This window comes from Serinus canaria, chromosome W (genome assembly GCF_022539315.1).
Source record: "Serinus canaria isolate serCan28SL12 chromosome W, serCan2020, whole genome shotgun sequence".
NCBI classification, from domain to species: domain Eukaryota; kingdom Metazoa; phylum Chordata; class Aves; order Passeriformes; family Fringillidae; genus Serinus; species Serinus canaria.
The window spans coordinates 9306615-9327329 of NC_066342.1; the positions used below are offsets into that span (position 1 = coordinate 9306615).

Sequence of the window (20715 nt, forward strand, 5' to 3'; positions counted from 1 at the left end):
TGTTGTATGGGATGCCCTGCACCAAGGCGATGTTCCATTTCGAGGCGAATGTCTGGACTGCCTTTGAGATGAAGTTTGGGCCGTTGTCTGTTTTGATTTGCTTTGGAACCCCAAGCCATGCCATGGCTGTCAGCCAATGTTGAATGGTCGCTTTGGAGTCCGTCTTGAGATGCTGTGTGGCCACAATCATGCCGCTGTACGTATCTACAGTAACTGCGAGCCACGCTCGAGGTTTCAACAGCTGGCATAAGGTAAAGTCTGTTTGCCACACTTCTGAGGCTTTGAGACCTCTGGGGTTGACACCACTCGACCACAGTGGCAACTTCTGGCAGTGAGGGCACGTTGCGACAACGTGCTTTGCGTCTGCAGTAGAGATTCCGCACTTTTTCGCAAGCGCTTTTGCTCCGATGTGAAGGGTTTCGTGCAACTGACGAGCTTCTTTCAGCGTCCATACGCCCTTTGCTGCGGCGTCGGCTTTGTCATTGCCTATCTGGTAGAACCCTTTGATCGGGTCGTGGCTGTTGACGTGGATGACTGATATAGTGCCTTTCCGTGAATAGAGTGCTTCCTCCAGCATCGTTGCCACTGGGGACACTGACACGCCTGGTCCGGACATGGCTAGGCAGAGTTTTGCCACAAATATGGAGTCAGTCACAATGTTAAGGTGTTCCTCTGGGAACAGTCCGCACGCTAGTGCCACAGCTGCTGCTTCAAGCTGTTGGACTGAAAGCGTAGGGTCGGTTGCCTTGACACATTGCCACTGTTCTTCTGACTGCCACACTGCTGCCGCGGTGGAGGTCTGCGATGATGCGTCCGTGAAGATGGTTACCGTTGGATTGCTTTGCCGGACAGGTGCTAGCGCTCGGTCCACGGTGATCTGGCAGATGGTAGGGGAGTTGAGCATTCCCTGTGGAAGCATCCTCCATTGGAAGCGTAGGTTAGGCCGCTGGCTGTTTGGGAAGACGATGGAAAAGGCGAAACGCTCTTTGTCGTCTTCATGCAGGGGGATAGAAAAGAAGCAGTCTTTGATGTCGAGCACTGCACAGGGTTGTCCTCTCGGTATCATCGAGTTCATGGGTAGCGATGTTTGGACAGGTCCCATAGGCTGGATTCCTGGGATGACGGTGACGTCTGACCCCGTGTCCACCCAAAAGGGAAGGCAGATGGCCGAGTCGTCCGAGCTGTTGTGGAGACGACACACTGCCCACACGATCAGTGGGTGCTTGCCCACGTTCGCGGCAACGGCCACCCACGGGTCCCGTTCCCGTGCTTTCATGGCCAGAGCCACCCAGGGACCTCTTCCCCAAGGGGCTGTTTGTGGTATTCCTGAGGCGCAGGTGGGTTCGGTTGGACCATTGGCTGGGCAGCAAAGTTGGACATTCCCGGAGGGGTTGGCAGTGGTGGGCACAGGAATCCTGTGTCCCATTGAGGGTTGCTGTAGCTGGGCCGTTGCATGTTTCCAGTGGGAGGAGGCTGGATACGGCCCGGCTGCCTCCTCCCTCTGCCGTTTCCCTGATGCTTGGATCTGCATTCCTTAGCTACATGCCCTTTCCTACCGCAAGCCCAGCACGGTCCCCGAAGTTTCCCCTGATGTGGGGGAGCAGCTGCTGATGGGTGTCCTAACTGGGGACAGTTTATCGCCACGTGCCCACCCTGGCCACACTTAATGCATGCCATGACACTCGTTATTGCAGTGTGAACTGCTGCTTGGATGGGAGCAAGGTGCTCCTCTTTAGCTACATGCCTGATCATGGCAGCTGTGTTAGATCCCTGTGGCAGTGATCTTAAAATGTCCTTTGTGGCTGAGTTACATTGTTGGCCTAGGCACTCTGCTAGCACTGGACCTTTTGCCTCTGAGGGTAATGTAGAGGTGTCTAAGGCTGACTGCAGACGGTCCACAAACTGAGTGAAGCTTTCACTCTCACTCTGTTTTATTGTAGTCCAAGGTGAAGGCTTGGCTACTATTTTAGAGGCAACACGGATGGCTTCTCGGGCTGCCCGAGTTGTTGTCATAATCTCTGGAGCCCTCAGGCCTTCAGCCTGTGCCAGGGGGGTAATCATTGCAGGGTCTGTGCCCATTAGCCTCTGTATGCTGGAGTCATGCAGTGGGTGGTCTGCCCCTGTTACCAGGGCACTGTTTAGCACAGTTATCTTCCCACTCCTGCTTAAATAAAATCATCCCTGCCCCATCAAAAATCATTCGGCAGGTCTGCTTAATATCAAAAGGTAGCAGGTCGTCCCCCCCAAAAACGCCATCAGTGAGAGTTGAAACCATTGCAGAATTAATCCCCTTATCCGCGATCGCTTTTGTAATCGCCTGCACGTCTTTCGGGTTTACCGGAGAATAGAATCTTTGGTTCCCGCCGGGTCCCCCCATCCGGACCGGAAACACCAGTTTCGATGACGGGGCCCACTCGGCGCACGCAATTTTTATTTTCCGCCAGTCTGTAAGTGGGGTTCGATCTTTCTCTGATGTCCCCTTTACCCATGTGGGAGCGCTGCGGCTAATTGCCTTGCGTGCCACTGATGTTCTTTTGTTAGAACTCGAGTCTGAGTCGGAGCTCCCCGACCCCCGCTCCGAGTTCTCCGAATCGGAGCTCGACTCCGAGTCCCAGTCGGAAGTCGACTGCTCGGACACTTCCGGACTGCTCCGCCTTTTTCTCGGGCTCCAACCCCGGCCCTTCTTGCGGGGGTCGGACCGTTCCCTCCCCCTGGGGTCCCCCCGCCTCCTGCTGGGGGAGGTCCTTGCCCTATAAGGACCGAAGGTGAGCTGAGCGCTCTGATTGGTCATACGCTCCTCCGCGGGGGCCGCCCCGTCCCCCCGCTCGCCCACGCATGCGTTGTTAAGCGGGCTGACTCCTTTTCCGCCCGGCGCGGGCTCCTTTCTGCCCTGAGTACACGCCTCCCCGCCATTTTCAAACGCATACGGAGGGGGTGCATTCCTGTCCTCCCCTTCGGGGCTCGGCAGTTTCGCCGCCGCCCTCGCCTCCTCCGTGAGTTCCTGCCAAAACGACCGCGCGTTTTCCCCCCCCGCCGATGGTAATCCGATCTGCTCGGAGGGGTCCGGCGTTCGCGGCTTTTCGCCGCCGGTTTGTTCTAAGCCCTCCGCGGTTTGTGTCGCCGCGCCCACCCCCAACTGCGGCGTGGCCAGCAACCACGCTTTTGCAGCTTGCCAGGTGTCCTGCTCATTTCTTGCCTTTTGCAAGGCTTGCACAACCCTGCCCCATGACTTAAGAGCTTTTCCCGAGCCACAGGACATCGTTTCTTCAGCTAAGACCTTAGTACAATGGTCCCATTTCTCCGGATGGAGAATATCCACAGGGCTATCTATCGCCTGTAATTTAATAAGCCTCGAAATAGCAAGGCATAAATCCTTAAGTTTGCATTCTATTCCCTACTGAACATGCATTTGGGTTACGACCTGCGCGACGGCTTCCATGTCCCTCGCTGGTCCGGGAGCGTCCTCCCCGCCGCAACTAGTCCAGCTGTGCGGCCGCCGACCCCTGTCCAGGTGACTCCCGCACCCCGGGTGCTGGTACCCGGAGTTTCGGCACCAATATGTAGCCGCTGGCTACGAGGTGACCTGGTTCTGGAGTGCGGCACGGTGACTCAAATACAGAGTCACTCGGTCCATGTGCTGCTGACACCAGTGTGGTGGATAGCAAATGGCGTTTATTCAAAGGTTTCAGGGGTATTTATGGCCTAGGTAGTTTATGTCACTTCCTCTGCCCTTGTCCTGGGTGCAGCCAGGTAGCCAAGGTCAGACTGAAGGTGAGGAGGGGTCTTCCTGTCTACGCGTAACAGCCCGAGATCTTCCGGCCGCAATCCCTAACTCTCCCACAACAAACCACTCCTAAATCATTATCGAAGCATGTTTCTTCACTTGCTTAACCGTTTTCAGGATTGTGGACCAATAATGTAATTATCAGGCACTTTCAAAAAAAAAGGAAAAATAACTTCTAAAGGAACGGTTGTTCTCTTTAGCCTCATTGTGCTCCCTGCCCTGTCTTTCAGCAGTACATTGTAGTCAGCATAGTCAGCAAAGCAATTGAACTGGACTGTTTGGCAGCTGTCAGGAGGTCCAGGTAGAAAACTGTTTTCAGGTGTTAGAAAATTACCATTTAGCTTTTGCCCTTATTGCTAACTAATCTTTTGTTCCCAATGAAGGCTGACAAATTCTTTCAAGACATGATAAGAAATTACTCCTGCCTTCCTTGGAGACACCTGTCTTTTAAACAGGACAGTTGCCCTTCTACAAGATATCAAAGGCTTGCAACCATTAGGCTTCTTCCCTTTGTCTGAAGAAGACCTCATCTACTATTCCTTCCTAATTGGGCAGTCTGTAGCCAATACTCATCCCAGTGTTACACATGTTGGTCTGTCCACTAATCCTGATCCAAAAGCTCTTATCATCTATCCCTAGGCAGAGCTCCAGGCAACCTTGCTCCTTCCTCAGAGCTCTCTCTTTGCCTTTCCAGCCTGTCCTTCCTGAAGAGCTAGTATCCAGCCATTGCAGCACTACAGTCCTGTGAGGCATCACACCAGCTCGCTGCAATCCCAATGAGATTATACACCCCCAAGTGCATACAGGCCTCAAATTCTTCCTGCTTGTTTCCTATGCCTTGTACATTAGCATACAGACACTTAAGAGAGGCCCACCATCATGCTGTGTTGTGGTGTGTGTTCAGTTCCCAATTGAGTTATCTTCCCTGTTTTGTATTGTTTTGTGATGCTTCCCCCAGTTACACCCCTATACCCAGTTTGATGGTTCAGTCCTGGTTCCCCCTTTCCCTCGAATGGTGTCCTCCCTGTCTGGGCTCGCTGCCAAGCCCTTGTCTCCACCCCCGTTCCCCTGGCAACTGCCCCTTTCCCCTCCTCCAGAGCCCCGTTCATCTCCTGAAACCCCCCCATCCTTCCAGAAACTTCTCCCTTCCACAGGGGGTGATTGGGCAGGTGCCCTGAGCCCCTCCTTCGTTCGTGTATCACTTGTTGCCACCCCTGTCAGTCATGTTGAATTCCCCTCCTCAGTTTCTCCCGATTGGTTCTTGTACACCCCTTTATATACTGCTTCTCCCCCTTTTGTCTTGTCTTTTCCCGCCTGGACGCAGTGGAGGCAATGATACATTAAAACCACTGGACTACACCGGGCGTGTTAAGACCCTCTTTTCTCTCCGGCTTCTCCGCCTTGCCGCTCCTTTCGATACTGTTGCTGCTTCCTGCCGAAGGAAGGTGCAGCCTGGACGTCCCTGACAGATCCGGGTAGTGCCCCCTGCTGCTAGCTGCTGCTGTGCTCCGAGCTAGCCACGGCCGCCTTCCCCCCCGCTCGTACGGGGGAGAAGTGCTTTCGACGCAGCAGCGCAGCAATGCTGAGTTTTGCAGAAAGGGTGTGAGCTTCCCCCATCATGCTGTCCTCTCAGCATGTCCTTATTTGTCCATGTATACTTAAAGTCAGCCCCCTTCTACCCTGGTGTCAAGGTGTGTTTTGTCCACATCACCCTGAACCTTTTGCTTACCAACCTAGGCCACCATGCCCATGCTGGAGCAAGTTTGCTGGCAGGAGTTGTGACCCCATGGCAGACCCATGCTGGAGCAGTTTGTGCCTGAAGGACTGTACCCCATGGAAGGGATCCATGCTGGAGCAGTTCATAAAGAACTGTAGCCTGTGGGAAGGACTCACATTAGAGAAGTCCATGGAGAACTGTCTCCCGTGGGAGGGATGCCATGCCAGAGCAAAGGAAGAATGTGAGGAGTCTGTCCTCTGTGGAGGAAGAAGCAACAGAGGCAACATGTAATGAACTGACCACAACACCCATTTCCCAGCCTGTAGGGGAAAGTGGTAGAGAATCAGGACTAAAGCTAAGCCCAAGAAGAATGGAGGAGTGGGGGGACAGTGTTTTTAAGGTTTGGTAATAAATCAAATAATTTCCCCAAGTCAAGTCTGTTTTGCCCATAACAGTAATCGGTGAGTGATCTCTCCCTGTCTTAATCTCAGCCCATGAGCCTTTTGTTATATTTTCTCTCCCCTGTCCACTTGAGGCGGGGAGTGATAGAGCGGCTTTGGTGGGCACCTGGTATCCAGCTGAGGTCTGGCCACCACATTTGCATGCATAGAAAATGAATGCTAAATGGTTTATTTGCAGAGGATATGGTGCATATATTACTAATTAGGAGAATCCCATAACAGTCAGTTTCACAAGCCATGGAGAACACCTCTGCCATCAAACTTCATTCCCCACTGCATTCAATTAAGTCTTATACAGCCTAAATACCCTAATTAGCAAAGATTCTAACCAAAGACACCAACTATGTTCTGTCTAGCTATACTGATAGTGAAGTAGACTTAGTGGGACTGTTCTATTGATGCGTTAGAGTGGATCCAAGATTCCAGCTCACTACCCAAACTGGAAGAACTAGAGAGTAGATGTGGATGCTCCAACTTCTATATTTTCACCACTAGAAGATGCATAGCACACATGCACAACTTTAATAGTCACCACTAGCTTAATACTGCTTCAGTAATTAAGCTCAAAAGCAGAGTTCAAAACCCTCCAAACCCTAGGAAAATGACAGCTAATAAATGAAGAAGCATTATCTGAGTTGCAGCCTACATTAAATTAGCTTAAATGTACTTGGCTAAATGATATTAACTTAGAATGTGCAGCAGCTGTGCCTATAGTGAGATTATAACAAACAGGTACTCTGAACAGGTTTTGGTTCAATTTTAATACTTTTGTGTAACCCTGCTTAATTGGAAAAAAATGCTCAACTGTCCTGGGTAACCCAAAATGTTATTGTATTCCATATCTATCTGTGTGATGTCATATGCCAATATTGTTACTCTCTCTTCAAGACCTGGTGGCTAGAAACAGAACCATGGAGGTTGGCAGATGCTGGGGTCCTTTTAAGGTCAGGTCAGGGACACTCAGGCAGAGGTTCTCTTGCCCTTTCTCTTTTGTCCTCACCAGGAAAGCTGAGGCAGGTCTTAGGACCATTTTTTTCCCTTTCTTTTTTGCTGCCACCACCCAGGACAACCAGTCGTGGTGCCATGCCAAGAAAAACAGAACAGCCTCTGCTCCATATGGTTGCCCCAGCCCACCAGCAGTGCCTGGTTGAATCAGGAGGATACGGAGTCCTAGTTATCCTAGATGGCTGCCTGCTGCTTTTGCTGAGGAGAAGGCATAGTCCCTCCATAAATTCCAGCTGGAAATCCAGTTCCAGCTGCCAGTTTTTGGCCACCTAAGTCAACAGAGAGATAAGAGGAGCATTTGGCTGTTTTTTGGAGTCTAGAGTTTTTTAAAATTTTGCCCTTGTTCCCTGTTAGTTGTTGTTTGGGGGAGAAGGGAGTTTTTGCTATTGCAGAGGTTCAGTTGCTGTGCTGTTTTTCTCTATTTGTTCTCTCTCTTCACACGTGGTTGGGAGAGGTTGTTGTCCACCATTTCTGCCTTTAACTCTCAAACCACGACATTGTCTACAGAGGGCATCATCTTGGGGGAGGGGTTTCTCCACCATTTTGTTTTCTTTGTTCCTGGGGAGTCCATGAGATTCAGCACCTTTGTATCTAGTGATTATTATTGTTATTTTTGCCTGCTGCTGTTTTGTTTTTTAGTAAACTGCCATTTTTTCACTTATATCTTCTTGCATTCATCTCACCTTATTGGTGAAAGGGAAGTGGTTAAAACTAAAAGGAGAGGTAACTAATTTTGGAGTGTCCACCCCTTAAATTGTCTTAAACCAAGACATCAACACATTGCAAGATGAAGAAAAATTGGAACAATGTATTAGCACCAACCACATGATGCCAAGGTAGACATTTATCTTCCCTAATTATGTTGTGTATTTAGTACTTAAGAGTTGAATATTTTTATGGTTACATAAGAAAAATGTATGCTGTAGAAAAACACCAGCAGGAAACAAGAGCTCACATTTCATTTAAAATTTAATTTGTCAAACAGAAGTTATCTATATACAGGGTGTATTGTAATAATTCCTGTAATAGAAAGTCATTCAAATCTAAAATATTAACTGGCTGCATAGCACATTTGACATTATTGCCCATTTCAAGAGGGAAAACAATAAATTTCCAATAAATTTTGTCTGATTTGGATTCAAAAGTGTTCAGATATTGAACATGCCTTCTTTAAAACCTTTGGACTAAAAAACTTTTCAGACCACAGTTTAGCTGAATATTTGCCATTTCATTACAACAAATCACAATATTGTCATTTTAATAGAAAAACAAAACCAAAACATGTATCTGAAGCATCCAATGAAAAAGGGGCACTAAATGGAATAAAAAGGTTCCCATCCCCATTTTTGCATTCTGAACAGTGATTTCATAAAAATATTTTTATTAAAAAGTGTTAGTATATTGATTCTGTGACAAGAAAGACTGAGTAGGTTGGGAAAGGAACAAGCAAAAACCAAATCTCATTTAATTAGTTTGCAATATTTTTCAGTGATTTCTTTTATTTAAAAAAAAGGCATTATTACAGCTGACCACAAACAGGAGAAATCCTGGCTATTTTACAGTTATGGGTACAGAACTTAAATATTCAAGCTTGTGATGCAAAGTGGCAAGGTGACTGCAGTATACAATGTAAATAAATAGCTTTGAAACGTGAACAAATGTCCTTGATAATTCTTTAATAAGAAAACAAAAAAACTCCTCCTCATTTCTCCCTGAAACATGATCACAGGTCTGTGTTTAAAATCTCATTTGCAAACATAATTTAAACTATGTTCACCCTAAAACTAGTTTTATGAGATTCAGTCTGAATGGGGCAGTGTTGAGGTCCCTGTAAAAGTAAACATTTTCCATTTCTTAAAGAGGGAAAAAAAACCCCCAGAAAACACCTGCCACCAACATTTGCAGCACAGTGCAGCAGAAATTTTAAATACAAAAATATTTTTCTATTGTTGGGATAATAGACCTTGCATCCTGGAAAGAAGTAACAATACTGTGACTAACAATATCCAGTCCATATCTTTCAAGTCACATAAGGCAATTACTGTGTTAGTTTACTGTATATGGCTAAAAGATGATCCAGAAAATGTCAGTCTTTGTTATGTTTTCCGGCTACTCCATGTATGTTCAGGTGTACTTTTGTGATCTGATGAATGTTCAAATGGAGATCTGTGTCCTATAGGAGATCTTGACCCATAAGGAGACCTCTGATCTAATGGTGACCTTGGGCCACTACCAGAAGCTCTGTGGTCTATTTGCCAGTCTGAGTGGTACCTATAATCTCTGGAAGATTTATGATGGATATACTCTGAAGTGGAACGGTGATCTGAATGTATCCTGTGGTCTGAATGGGAACGGTGATTTGAATGAGGTCGACTGTCTTTTAAACTTCCTTCCAGGTTTGACCTCTGATCTCTGCTCCTGTGGTCATCCAGCTTTCTACGTTTGCCATCACTATAGTATCTGAAAAAATTTACTTATTACTGAACACATAGTAAGGACGACAATTATGTCAATTCAACAGAACTGCATTAGAGAAATGTCTTTGCAATTTTGCATTACTTAGAAAAGATTCACTGGTGTTTACTACAAGCATACTGAAAAACAAGGAAAGGAATTTTTAACAGAACAGTTTACCTGCTGTCTTGTTTATAGTGATCCCAGTCTCTGTGGTCTTTTCCATTGCTGAAGGCTGAACAGGACCTTTTCCTTGAGTCATTTTTATTATAAGCATCTTCCTGATGCTTGTCCTTATGATGATCATAGTACTGTGACAAATGTCTATCAGAACTATCCCTGCTACTGTCATCATGGTTTGAATTCTCCTTCAGTCTTTCAACACCTGTTTAATAAAGGAGAGGTTATAAGGAAGCCTCATACAGTAAAAATTATTTTCTTTACCCATTCAAACAGCACTTCTATCTGTCAGATTTAAAGCAATGTGAAAATGGCATTATAGTTTGACAAAAACAATATCTAAATGATTGAAAGATAAATGCAGAAATGTGAGCAAACTGAGAGAGACCTCAGAAGGAAATAGAAGGCAAGCAAGCTAGAAATGTAGATATGTAGGACCGAGAAACTAAATTTTTCAACCTTACAGACTGAATGGAGAAGATCAGTGTGGTCTAATTGAGCAGGGAGTAGAAACCAGGTGCCTTTAGTAGAGCAATTTGAAACAGAATGGTAGGAAGTTCCTCTCTAAGGAGACAGCCCCAATGAGAACACTAGTTTTAGAGGTACACCTTCTTAATGAAAGATTTTTAGTGGTATTCCTAAAATACATTATACTCATTATTACCATACTATTATTATTATATATAAATTTTAAGCCCATGATAACATACTCTAGATTTTATATAACATGATATTAAAAAAAGTATTACAAGAAGGCAACAGTGGGAGCATAGAAAAACAGTATTATTGTCAATAGTAAAAGACATCCCAAATAACTGATTGCTAACCATAACTTCAGGGGCTATCTTTATTATGATATGGTGACATTACAAGTGCTACAAACAGGTATAGAGCTTCCAAGAACTTTACAAGTGCTGAGTTGGTCTCTCTCTCTTCTCAAAATTAAATACAAAAAAGTGTGGGTTTTTAAAAATTAACTTACCTACTTTAAGAGAATGGCCAAATAACTTGCTACTAAAATCTCTAAGTGCCAAATTCAGTGCATGCTCAGTTGAATTTCATCACCAAACTAGTGAAGCTATGCTGTCAGCCTATCCCTATGATATCCATCAGTATGGGAGTTCTAGGAGACAGTTTTAAGCTTATTTCATTTTATATACCATCATTTAAGATATCCAGCACAATAATATGTTCCAGATTTCTTACCTGGATTTCTAATTACATGTGTATTCATGTTGTTGCTAATATTCTGGTCACTGTGCTGCTAAAAGAGACAAGTACAAAAACTGTCATTGATAAATCCCAAAGTTGCATCCGAATTCTTCAGAAAATATTCTAAGAAAACAAACTAGTTTACTATGAACAGTAAAATACATTTAAAGTGCATTGAGTGAAAACAATTGATACTTTATAATAACAATTATAAAACTTAGAATATATTTCTGTATATTTAGAGAGTCTGAAAGTATTACCTGAGATTCTTGGCGTTTTTTGATTGCATGTTTATACAGCTTGTGCAGCTTTCTGGCATCAAATTCTGTAAACTTAGAGACAAAAATCCACAAGTTTCTGAGGAAAAAGAAAGAGAGGTTATAATTCTTCCATATATTAGTTTTTATTGTGTCGTACAACAGAACATGGATTTAAATGAAATTATTTCAACAGTATTTCAGTAAACTGAATTAATTGTAAAGTTTGTTACACAGAATATTGTCTAGCTGCACAGCAAACATTACTCAGCTGTATTTCAAACTTTTCAGAAATTAATTACTTTAATAATTTGCCATTTTTTAATATTTATCACAATGACTGAAGAATGCAAACTGCATGAAAAATAGTATTAATGGCAGTTTTGTCAATAGAATGATTTGGAAATTGCATAAAAATGTAGTTTTCAATTTATTGTGCAATTCTTCTGAAAGATTATTTGAAATATGTCAGAAAACTGGAGTATTTACTACTCAGTAAAGATTCTTCTGAACTTTAAATCTCTTGCAGTATAAAAAATTTGATCTAGATGCGTAATTTCCTACAGATATCAGGGATGGGATTTTCCCATGAAATTCCAAAGCCTGATCAAAGCTTTTGAAATCAAATGAGAAATCTGAAAGAGGATAGAAGCAGCATGCCAAAATCTTTGATCCTAATCTATTATATGAAAGAAGAAAGCAAAACAAAACAACACTTTTGGTGTCAAGAAGCCAAAACCTTAAAGACAAGATTTGCTTCTATGATTGCAGACATCAGATCTAAAGTCTAGAATTCTTTTAGCAAAGTTTACAGGTGGAATGCTTAAAAGACTACAGAATAGTACTGTTCTAACTAGTTTTTAGTTCAGAAACATCTCAACTGTGTAGGCTCAAGAAGCATCTATCTGCTCTTTTACTATGATGATTTAAATACTATAGTTTTGGCCTAGAGGTTTGCAAAACTAGACAAAACCAGCAAATGGTGTGCCCAATGACATCTGTATAAGAAATATAGCATGAATACCTTTACTAAATTCTATGTCTTATAAAAGATAGATAAAACACATATTTTAATAATCTATGCATGGTACTGTAGCATTACTATGAATTAATATTATAGTAGCTCTACCATACTCATTCTTCACTGAAAGGGTAGTCAGGCATTGAAACAGGCTGCTCAGGAAAGTGGTGGAATCACCATGCCTGGAACTGTTCAAAAAATGTATGGATGTGTCACTTGGATACATGGTTTAGTGGTGAACACAGTGATAGTGCTGGGTTAACAGTTGGACTCAATGATCTTAGAGGTCTTTTCCAACCTTAACAATTATATGAGTCTATGATCCTACTATGAATTTCCATTTAAAGAAACATAACATTTACCAAAGTGTCTTTAAGACATGGATATTGTTTATGTATTTCAGTTCACCCCAATATTTTAAAATAAAGCAAGTACAAACAGCAGAAATATTCTGTCAACAGTCTGCAAGAAAATGAAACACTTGACTGAGCTTCGTATATGGAAGTGCAACCATATTTGCAGCTATAAAGGATTGAAGTGCACATTATGATAAAACCAAATCTAACTGCATTAATAACTTAACAACAATATATAGCAAGTTTATAAACCAACATTTCCCTCAATTTTTCCAAAGTTATCACCTCACAGATGCATAAGAACACTTAAAACTCTTATTTCATTTTGAAATACATTTCTGAGTATGTTAGGATAAATGTTTTTCATCAAGTCAGTTAATATGATTTAATTTTAGAGTATATTTTTAAAAAGAATAAAGGATTCTGCAACTCAAAATCATTAAAAGTTCAACACACATTTATAATGGCCTGGTTTTAGCATGAATAAAAACCAAAACCAAACATCAATGTTGAAAAAGGCAGATTTTTTAATGATAAGAACTCTTTTCCACTAAACATGAAATATACTCTAAATACAGTTATTTTCTCTTTGCATTTGGTTTTAAAAAGTAAGAGGACTTCACCTACTGGACAAAATGCATTGTTATGCAAGTATAAAAAAGTGAAACCAATAAAAGCTGTAAGCACTTTTAATCATCTTTTCATAAGCCCTTATTTAATACAGAAGAAAAATTAAATAAATGGAGAATAAGAGATGAGAAATAATTAAAAATTATTCTACTTAATATAAGCTATTATGGATTTCCCTTTTTCAAGAAAAATCATGCAGAATAACTTACTTTCTCCACCGTTTAATTTGTTCAGGATTTGTGTACTCCTTTAGACATTCAGTAATGTGGTCCCCAATTTTGATTAGGCACTGTCTAGTATGCTCCAGCTGTTCCCTTTCAGAAAGGCCTTTCTCTGGTCTATCCAATTGTTTCAATGCTGCTTTAACAGGCCTCATTCTTTCTTTGCACTGTAAAATTTTTAAAAAAGGAATACATTAATTTAAAAATAAAAAGATAAAAATCATAAAACATGACTCACCCTTACACAGGCAAAGACAGTACTGTTGTAAGCCAAATGAAAAACAAGTCTTTGCTGGCAGCTCTTTTCGTTTTACTATAAAATTTCGTTTGGAAAAGTAGCTTTTTAAATCCAGTTGAAAATTTACTTATGTATGAAAGTATTAAACTGTATGTAACACATATTAAAGATTTAAGAAAGCACTAAGTTAATATAAAAGGATTTCTGAGGGAAAGGAATTCCTAGGTTTTACAATCAAGGGTTCAACTTTCAGCACAAGTATATAGGACAAGAGTTATTTTACTTTTTAGAGCCCTGAAAGCTATACAAACTCAGTGCCAAAATAAGTTATGAGAATGTTTAATATATTTTAAGTAGATACTTTCTGCAACAATTAAACTTGGCATTCAACAGAGGATCAGCATTCCTTCTCTGTGCAGTATTCCAGCTTCCTGATGGGCTGGTTTGCCCCCGAGGAGGCAGCACGGGGCCGGATAGCTCAGTCCTTTGGGGACAGACTGTCCGAGTACCCAAGTCGCTCTTAGCCACAGGCAACCTTAGCAAGCCTAAAGGATATCAGCTCTTTAGTGATTTATCAGCTCTTTTATGATTTCAGCTCTTTGCTTGCTAAGGCGCCCAGGCGCGAGAGAGAAGACTTGTCCTGGAGTTCCACAGCGATGGTTTTATTGGGGGGGTCTGTGAAGGGTTCCAGCAATGGCTCTTCTGCCCAGAATGGGCTAAAGCAGCCCATTATATAGGGCAAAAGGGGATCAGAAATTGTCCAATAGCAGGGGTTAAGGAGAAGTGACCTATGGGGTTACAGAGAGATAAACTGGGGTCCGAAAGGCGGAAGAGAGGGGCTTCTGGCTTTTTCACCATGACTTGGCATTTCCTCTCTCTAGGCCTCAGCCCTCCACGGAGCTTTAGCAGGGCCTGTGCTGGTACAGCACAGCTTTTAAGCCTGAGTTCTATGGAGATATTAGGATAAAGCTAGTTTAGGTGTGCCTAAATTAGTAACAGTGATGACAACACATGTGCTCATAGATATATTTCACATGTGTATGCTTGAATTTTCACACTAATTTAAACATGTTAATAGTAAATACAGATAAATCAGTTAGCATGTTTTAAATTATAGACCTTTGCTTGGAAATACCATTCAATCACAATGGCAAGGTAGAAGAAATGCATATTTTTACCTGTCACAAGATAGACAAGAAGTCAAATGAGTTAGCCTCAACAATCCACAGCAGTAATTTCCATTTGAAAACATAAACATGCTAATTAGATTGCATCTGATCATGGCATAATGATAAATATACCTTCCTGAACAGAGGGTCTGGACAAAACAATGTTCTATATGTAAACCCAAGCTCTAATTGCTCCCACAAAGGAAGGAAGACAAGTCTATATAGCCAGAATCAAAAATATGAGGGATTTTGGAGAACATCACAATCACTGTGTCAACATCTAGGGACAACTCAAAAATCAGTGAAGCTGTTTCATTACCAGATCATGCCATTACGTAATTAAGCAGCTACATTACCTATTGCACTAACCACAGCTTAAGCAACTTTTAAAAAGACAGTTTACAAAGTACACTGTTTAAGTGTAGAGGTGAACAGAGAAGTGCAATTGTACATGGGAATTGTGTGATTTTCAGTCACCTAGCCACTCACAAGATATCCTGGAAATTATAGACGAATCACTTATAACATCATTTAGAATAAAGAAAAAAACAACAAAAAAAATGCAAAACAACAACCCCCACATAGGTAAACTAGTCAGTACCATACTGATGAGAAAACAAGATCATTTGCTTCTTACAGCCAGCACCACAATAGACCCAGTAAACCTGTCTAGCAGTAACAGACAACTGTTGAAAGCAGAATGATAGAACTTTTACAGCAGAAAAGTAGCTGCTCAAAGTAAATTCTTAGCATCCTTCCAAAGTCCCCAATCAACCTATAAAATGTTACATACCTCCCTTTTGTTCTTCCAATATTGTTTCTGTTGTGGACATAAGTAGTGATATAACTGAAATTCTTTTGGTATCAGAGATATTACTCCAGCAAGATATTTCTAAGGATTTTAGGATTTGTTCCTTCCTCTGTCTAATGCAGGAAGTCTGTAATACTTTAAGAGCAACTTTCTCTTGTTAGCTTACAAAGAACAAGGGGGTATTTGATAAGGCCAAGTCAGAGACTACAGCAGCTGCATTAAAATTCATTAATTTCTGTCCTTTAAGAAGCAGTATCCATGAATTATTCTTGAGGATGTATCTTCACAGTCTGTATTTTAAAACTATACAGCACACGCAACTAGACAAATGCTCTTCACTATACTGCATAAATGCAATAAAATAAAACTGCTAACCTGAAAACAAAACTGAATTTAGTATAGTGTCGATAAGCCTTCACTGATCTAAGATTTTACTGGCAATAGATATGTGTATTATAATACCTAATAGCAGAATCAAAAACATCAGAAATTGTGCTCATTTAGTGTATCAAGTGTAAACACTGAGTTATCAACAAGGGACTTACCACACCAAATGTCCTCTGATCCAGTTCTTCAGATTCTTCTGATATTGGAACTGTTTCACTAGTTGCAGTAATATGAACTGGAATATCCAACAATGAAACTTTTTTATTTTTTTCTTTATTTTCAGATTTGAGTTCATTTGCCTAAGAACAAAACATGAAAATTTATCTGATAAGCAAACCTTATTTTTGGGCTGAAATCATATTGTAATTAGGCAATCACTGCATTTTCTTCAATAATAACAAAAAGAAAGAAAAATAATTTGTCATGCAGTGATAGTACCTTTTATTTTCTCTCTCGGAGGGATGGAGAAGGAGAATAGACAAGTTTCTTGCACCATTTGTACTCTCAGTCCCACTAAGCTATAGATCTTTAAAAAGGTAATTTCCCATTTCATTTGCCTGTCCTTGTGGCAAAAATAAAACTTCACATGATGCAAAAAATTTCAATGAAATGACTGATCCAAAATATCTTTTCAACTCAAAATCATTCACAAAAACCTGGTGGCCTTTTCTAGTGCTATTTAAGAAAAAATAAACCTAGTTACCTTTTCTTCCTTTACTTCTTTTTCTTTCTGTGTGGATTCTTTTAGTTTGCTTTCTCTCTTTTCTTTAATATTTTTTAACTCTTTCTTATCCTCTTTTTTCTCTCTTTTAAATGCCTCTTATTTTCTTTTTCTCTTGTCTCTCTTTTTTCCACAGCTTCCATCTTTATACCAATATCTGGCTCAGGCTTTTTTTCATTTTCTTCTGCTTTTATTTTTTTATGTGGACATTTCACTGAAACAATCTCATCCTGAAAAACACCAGCATATATGTCACATCAAATAGAGTTTCTAACTATACAAGTTTTGCAGCCATAAGATTATAATGTACTTTTTTCTGTGTGTGATTTCTTTAGACTTAGGTTTAACACCTATCAAATGGAGCTGGATGCAGTTTCAAAACAAGATGAGGACTACTCACTCATTTCTTTAATGTGACACAAAACAAGTATTGATTGGGCAGGGGTAATGGGCATGTGAGAGATTAAATTAATTTAACTTTTGTATTACCAAAGAAATCTCATCCTGTAAAAAGTAGTTAAGCTGCAAAGACCTAAAAGGAATAAGGAAGTAGACCTCACAAGACTGAGCTGATTTTTCGGGGCATGGTGATGATAAAAGACTTCTGTTCTGGTAATTTTGTTCCAGTAACTTTTGTGTGACCCCGAATTAAACAGTCACAGGAGAAGGGAACAGAGTTCCAACTTTTGCTTTTTCAGAGATGTTTTGAAGAATCTAGTGTTTTTTCAGCTACCTTGAAAGTCACAAAATTAGGTGAAACGTGGACCCTAAACCCAACTGCTGGGGGTTTTTTTTCTTCTTTGTAGTGGTTTCTGCTGTGTGATAAATAAATGAACCAACAAAAACAGTCCTAAAGGAACACATCAGAAGTAATAAAAACATAAAGTTGAGTAGCCTATTAGAACAATATCTATTGAATATTAGTCAAACTTAACATCAATAAGTCCATGGGCTCTGATGGGATGCATCCACATGTGCTAAAGGAACTGGAAAACATCACTGCTAGGTCACTTGCAATCATCTTTGAAGGAGGACCCAGGGAACTAAAGGCCACTCAGCTTCACCTGAATCCCTGGAAAAGTGATGGAGCACCTCACTCTGAAGGCCCTGTCTATCCCCATGGATGACAAGAAGGTGATCAGGAGTAGTCAGCATGGATTCACCAAAGGGAAATCATGCTTGCCCAACCTGATTGCCTTCTACAATGGGACAACTGGTTGGATAAATGAGAGGAGTGGATATTGCCCACCTGGACTTTATCAAGGCTTTCAACAGTCTCCTGTGACATCCTCATATAGTGGACAGTGAGGCAGATTGAGAACATGGCTTAAAGGCAGGTCTCAGTGTTGTGATCAATTGCAGTCTAGTTGGAGGCCTGTCACTATTGGTGTCCCCTAAGATTCAATGCTGGGCTCAGTATTGTTTAACTTGTTCATCAATAACTTAGATGAAGGGGTAGATGCCTCCTTAGCAAGTTTACTGATGATACAAAGCTCGGAGGAGTGGCTGATACCTCAGAGGGCTGTGCAGCCCTTCAGAAGGACCTCGACAGGTTGGAGAGATGGGCAGGGGGGAACCTTCTGAAATCCAACAAGGCAAATGCAGGGGCCTGTGCCTGGGGGAAGAATAACCTAAGGCACCGGTACAGGCTGGAGGTGACCTGCTGGAAAGCAGCTCTGCGGAGAAGGACCTCAGGGACCTGGTGGACAACAAGCTGTCCATGAACCAGCAATGCCCTTGTGGCCAAGAAGGCAAATGGTATCCTGGGGTGCATTAGGAAGAGCATTGCCAGCAGGTCAAGGGAGGTGATCCTGCCCCTCTATTGAGCCCTAGCGAGGTGCATCTGGAGTGCTGTGTCCAGTTTTGGGCTCCTCAGTATGAGAGAAACATGGAACTCCTGAAGGGAATCCAGCAGAGGGCTACAAAGATTATTAGAGGACTGGAGCATTGCACTTATGAAAAAAAACTGTGGGAGCTGGGTCTCTTCAGCCTGGAGGGGGAAATATCTGAGAGAGGACCTTATCAGTATCCCCTTATCTGAAGAGAGGGTGTCAGAGGATGGAGCCAGGCTCTTCTCGGTGGTGCCAAGCAATAGGATAAGAGGCAATGGGCAGAAACTGGAACACAGGAAGATCCACCTGAACATGAGGAAGAACTTTACTGTGCTGGTGACTGAGCAATGGAACAGATTATCCAGAGAGGGTGTGGAGTCTCCTTCTCTGGAGATAGTCAAGAACTATCTGAACACAATCCTGAGTAACATACTCTAGGGGACTTGGCTTGAGCATGGAGGTTGGACTAGATGACCTCCAGTGGTACCTTCCAACCTGACCCATTCTGTGATAATGAAAGCCCTGACATACACAGAAGCATTCACTTGCATGTCTCAAAACACTTTATGCTGTACTTTCTAAACAATCTTGATTTTTTTTCCTGAGCCTGAACAAAAGTTGCTACCTGAAGAATCATAATCAGTAGTAAAAATGGATTAGTCAGAAACATTAGTTTTATATTTAGATTTTTAAATAAAATTGCATTTCGAGAAGATAAAATGCTCAAGTCTTTATATGAATGATATTTACCTCATTATACTCATCATCATCAGATTTTTCTGAGGGTGGTGATGAGTCACTTTTTATTTCTTCTTTAATTTTTGCAGTCTTTGTTGCTCTATTCTTCTTACTTCTTGCTTTTTTCCTCTTTGAATTGCCCTGAATGTAAATTAGCACCTTTATTATGTCAACTGACAAGTGTCTGCATCACAGTTGCAGAAAAAGATTTTGGTTTTTATGTTAAAGAAAGCATTCAATTTATTTATTGCCACTAATGACCACCACTTTTCTCAGGATTGGAGACCAAGCCTAATGCAACAGTAAAGAATATTTACAAATAAGGGAGAAAAAAACAATATTAAACTTGCAATACATTCCTTGAGTTAGTCTCATATAATTCAATTACCAATACAGAGAAAAATGATGCAAAGAAGAGTGGAACTAAGAATAAAACAAGTATCTGCTGACATTCCCATATGTATATTATGTTATCTCGCTACTGAATATTAAGCTTAACTTACTGCACCAGTAAGTCTTTGCACTTCTTTTCTTGCAAGGTCTTTATTCAGTAATTTAATGAGGTAATCTGCACGGGTCTGCAACTGCTTTGCCTGTGGTTTCTTATCTGGGTCATCAGGTAAAATCTGAGGAGAGCAATGGTAGCATCAACTACAAGTACACATCAGATTAGGAAGCTGCTAGTGTGAAGCACTGGGAACAGAAAAAGCTGAATTAAAAAAATAAGCAAAAAAACCAATCAACTCCAACTATACCCGACCAATATGCAGGCAGCCTCAAGGAATGGACAACTTAAACATTTTATTGTTCCTCAAACACACAACTAATGTAGTCTTGAAAGTATTCTCACAAAATTTACAGTCAGCTCAAGAAACTAGCCTCAGATTTCTGTTTCCCCTCTCATAGTTCATCTAAAAAATTCAGAGTTCCTGTACCACTGTCATCCACAGATCTCCTAGTTCTGCCATGTGCTTCTAAACGCATTAACTCATTACTACAGGATATGCAGAAACCAAAAAAAAAAAAAAAAAAGAAAGAGTGGTTTCATAAAACAAGCAATTAATGGAAGGCAGGGGCAGGATATCATTAAACAGATTTCTATACAACCCTGGCTCCTCAAATCCCAAAGCTACAGGTTGGCAGTATCATTGTGTTTGCTTCACTCCAGTATTTCCCTAAGTGTTTCTCACTACTTCTAAGCAGCCATTGCACTACTTCTAATCTGACAAATACAGCAATTCTCATGTTGCAAATGAAAGTCACCTTCAAGCAAAGAAAAGTGATAGGGAAACCAAACCAAAATACCCAAACAACCTTCCCTCCAAAAGATCAATAAAAAATTACAGAATTCATAAAATTAGTTAGGTTGGAAAAGACCTCTGAGATCATCAAGTCTAACCTTTGACCAATCATCACCTTGTCAACCAGACCATGGCAATAAGTGTCACATCCAGTCGTTTCTTGAACACCTCCGGGGATGGTGACTCCAATACCTCCCTGGGCAGTCCATTCAAATGTTTA

The 20715-nt window shown here is 41.6% G+C and overlaps 1 protein-coding gene across 1 annotated transcript in view; it reads right to left on the reverse strand.

Annotated features, from left to right (window-relative positions):
• Positions 1–7962: 7962 nt before the first annotated feature.
• Positions 7963–20715, reverse strand: part of LOC103823411 (chromodomain-helicase-DNA-binding protein 1) — a 47379-nt gene continuing 34626 nt past the window's right edge. The window contains 10 exon segments of the mRNA XM_050986317.1: positions 7963–9427; positions 9602–9806; positions 10808–10865; positions 11074–11170; positions 13287–13465; positions 16062–16202; positions 16607–16710; positions 16713–16854; positions 19207–19335; positions 19698–19820. Coding sequence (XP_050842274.1) covers positions 9064–9427; positions 9602–9806; positions 10808–10865; positions 11074–11170; positions 13287–13465; positions 16062–16202; positions 16607–16710; positions 16713–16854; positions 19207–19335; positions 19698–19820 — 1542 coding nt within the window. The 3' untranslated portion in view covers positions 7963–9063.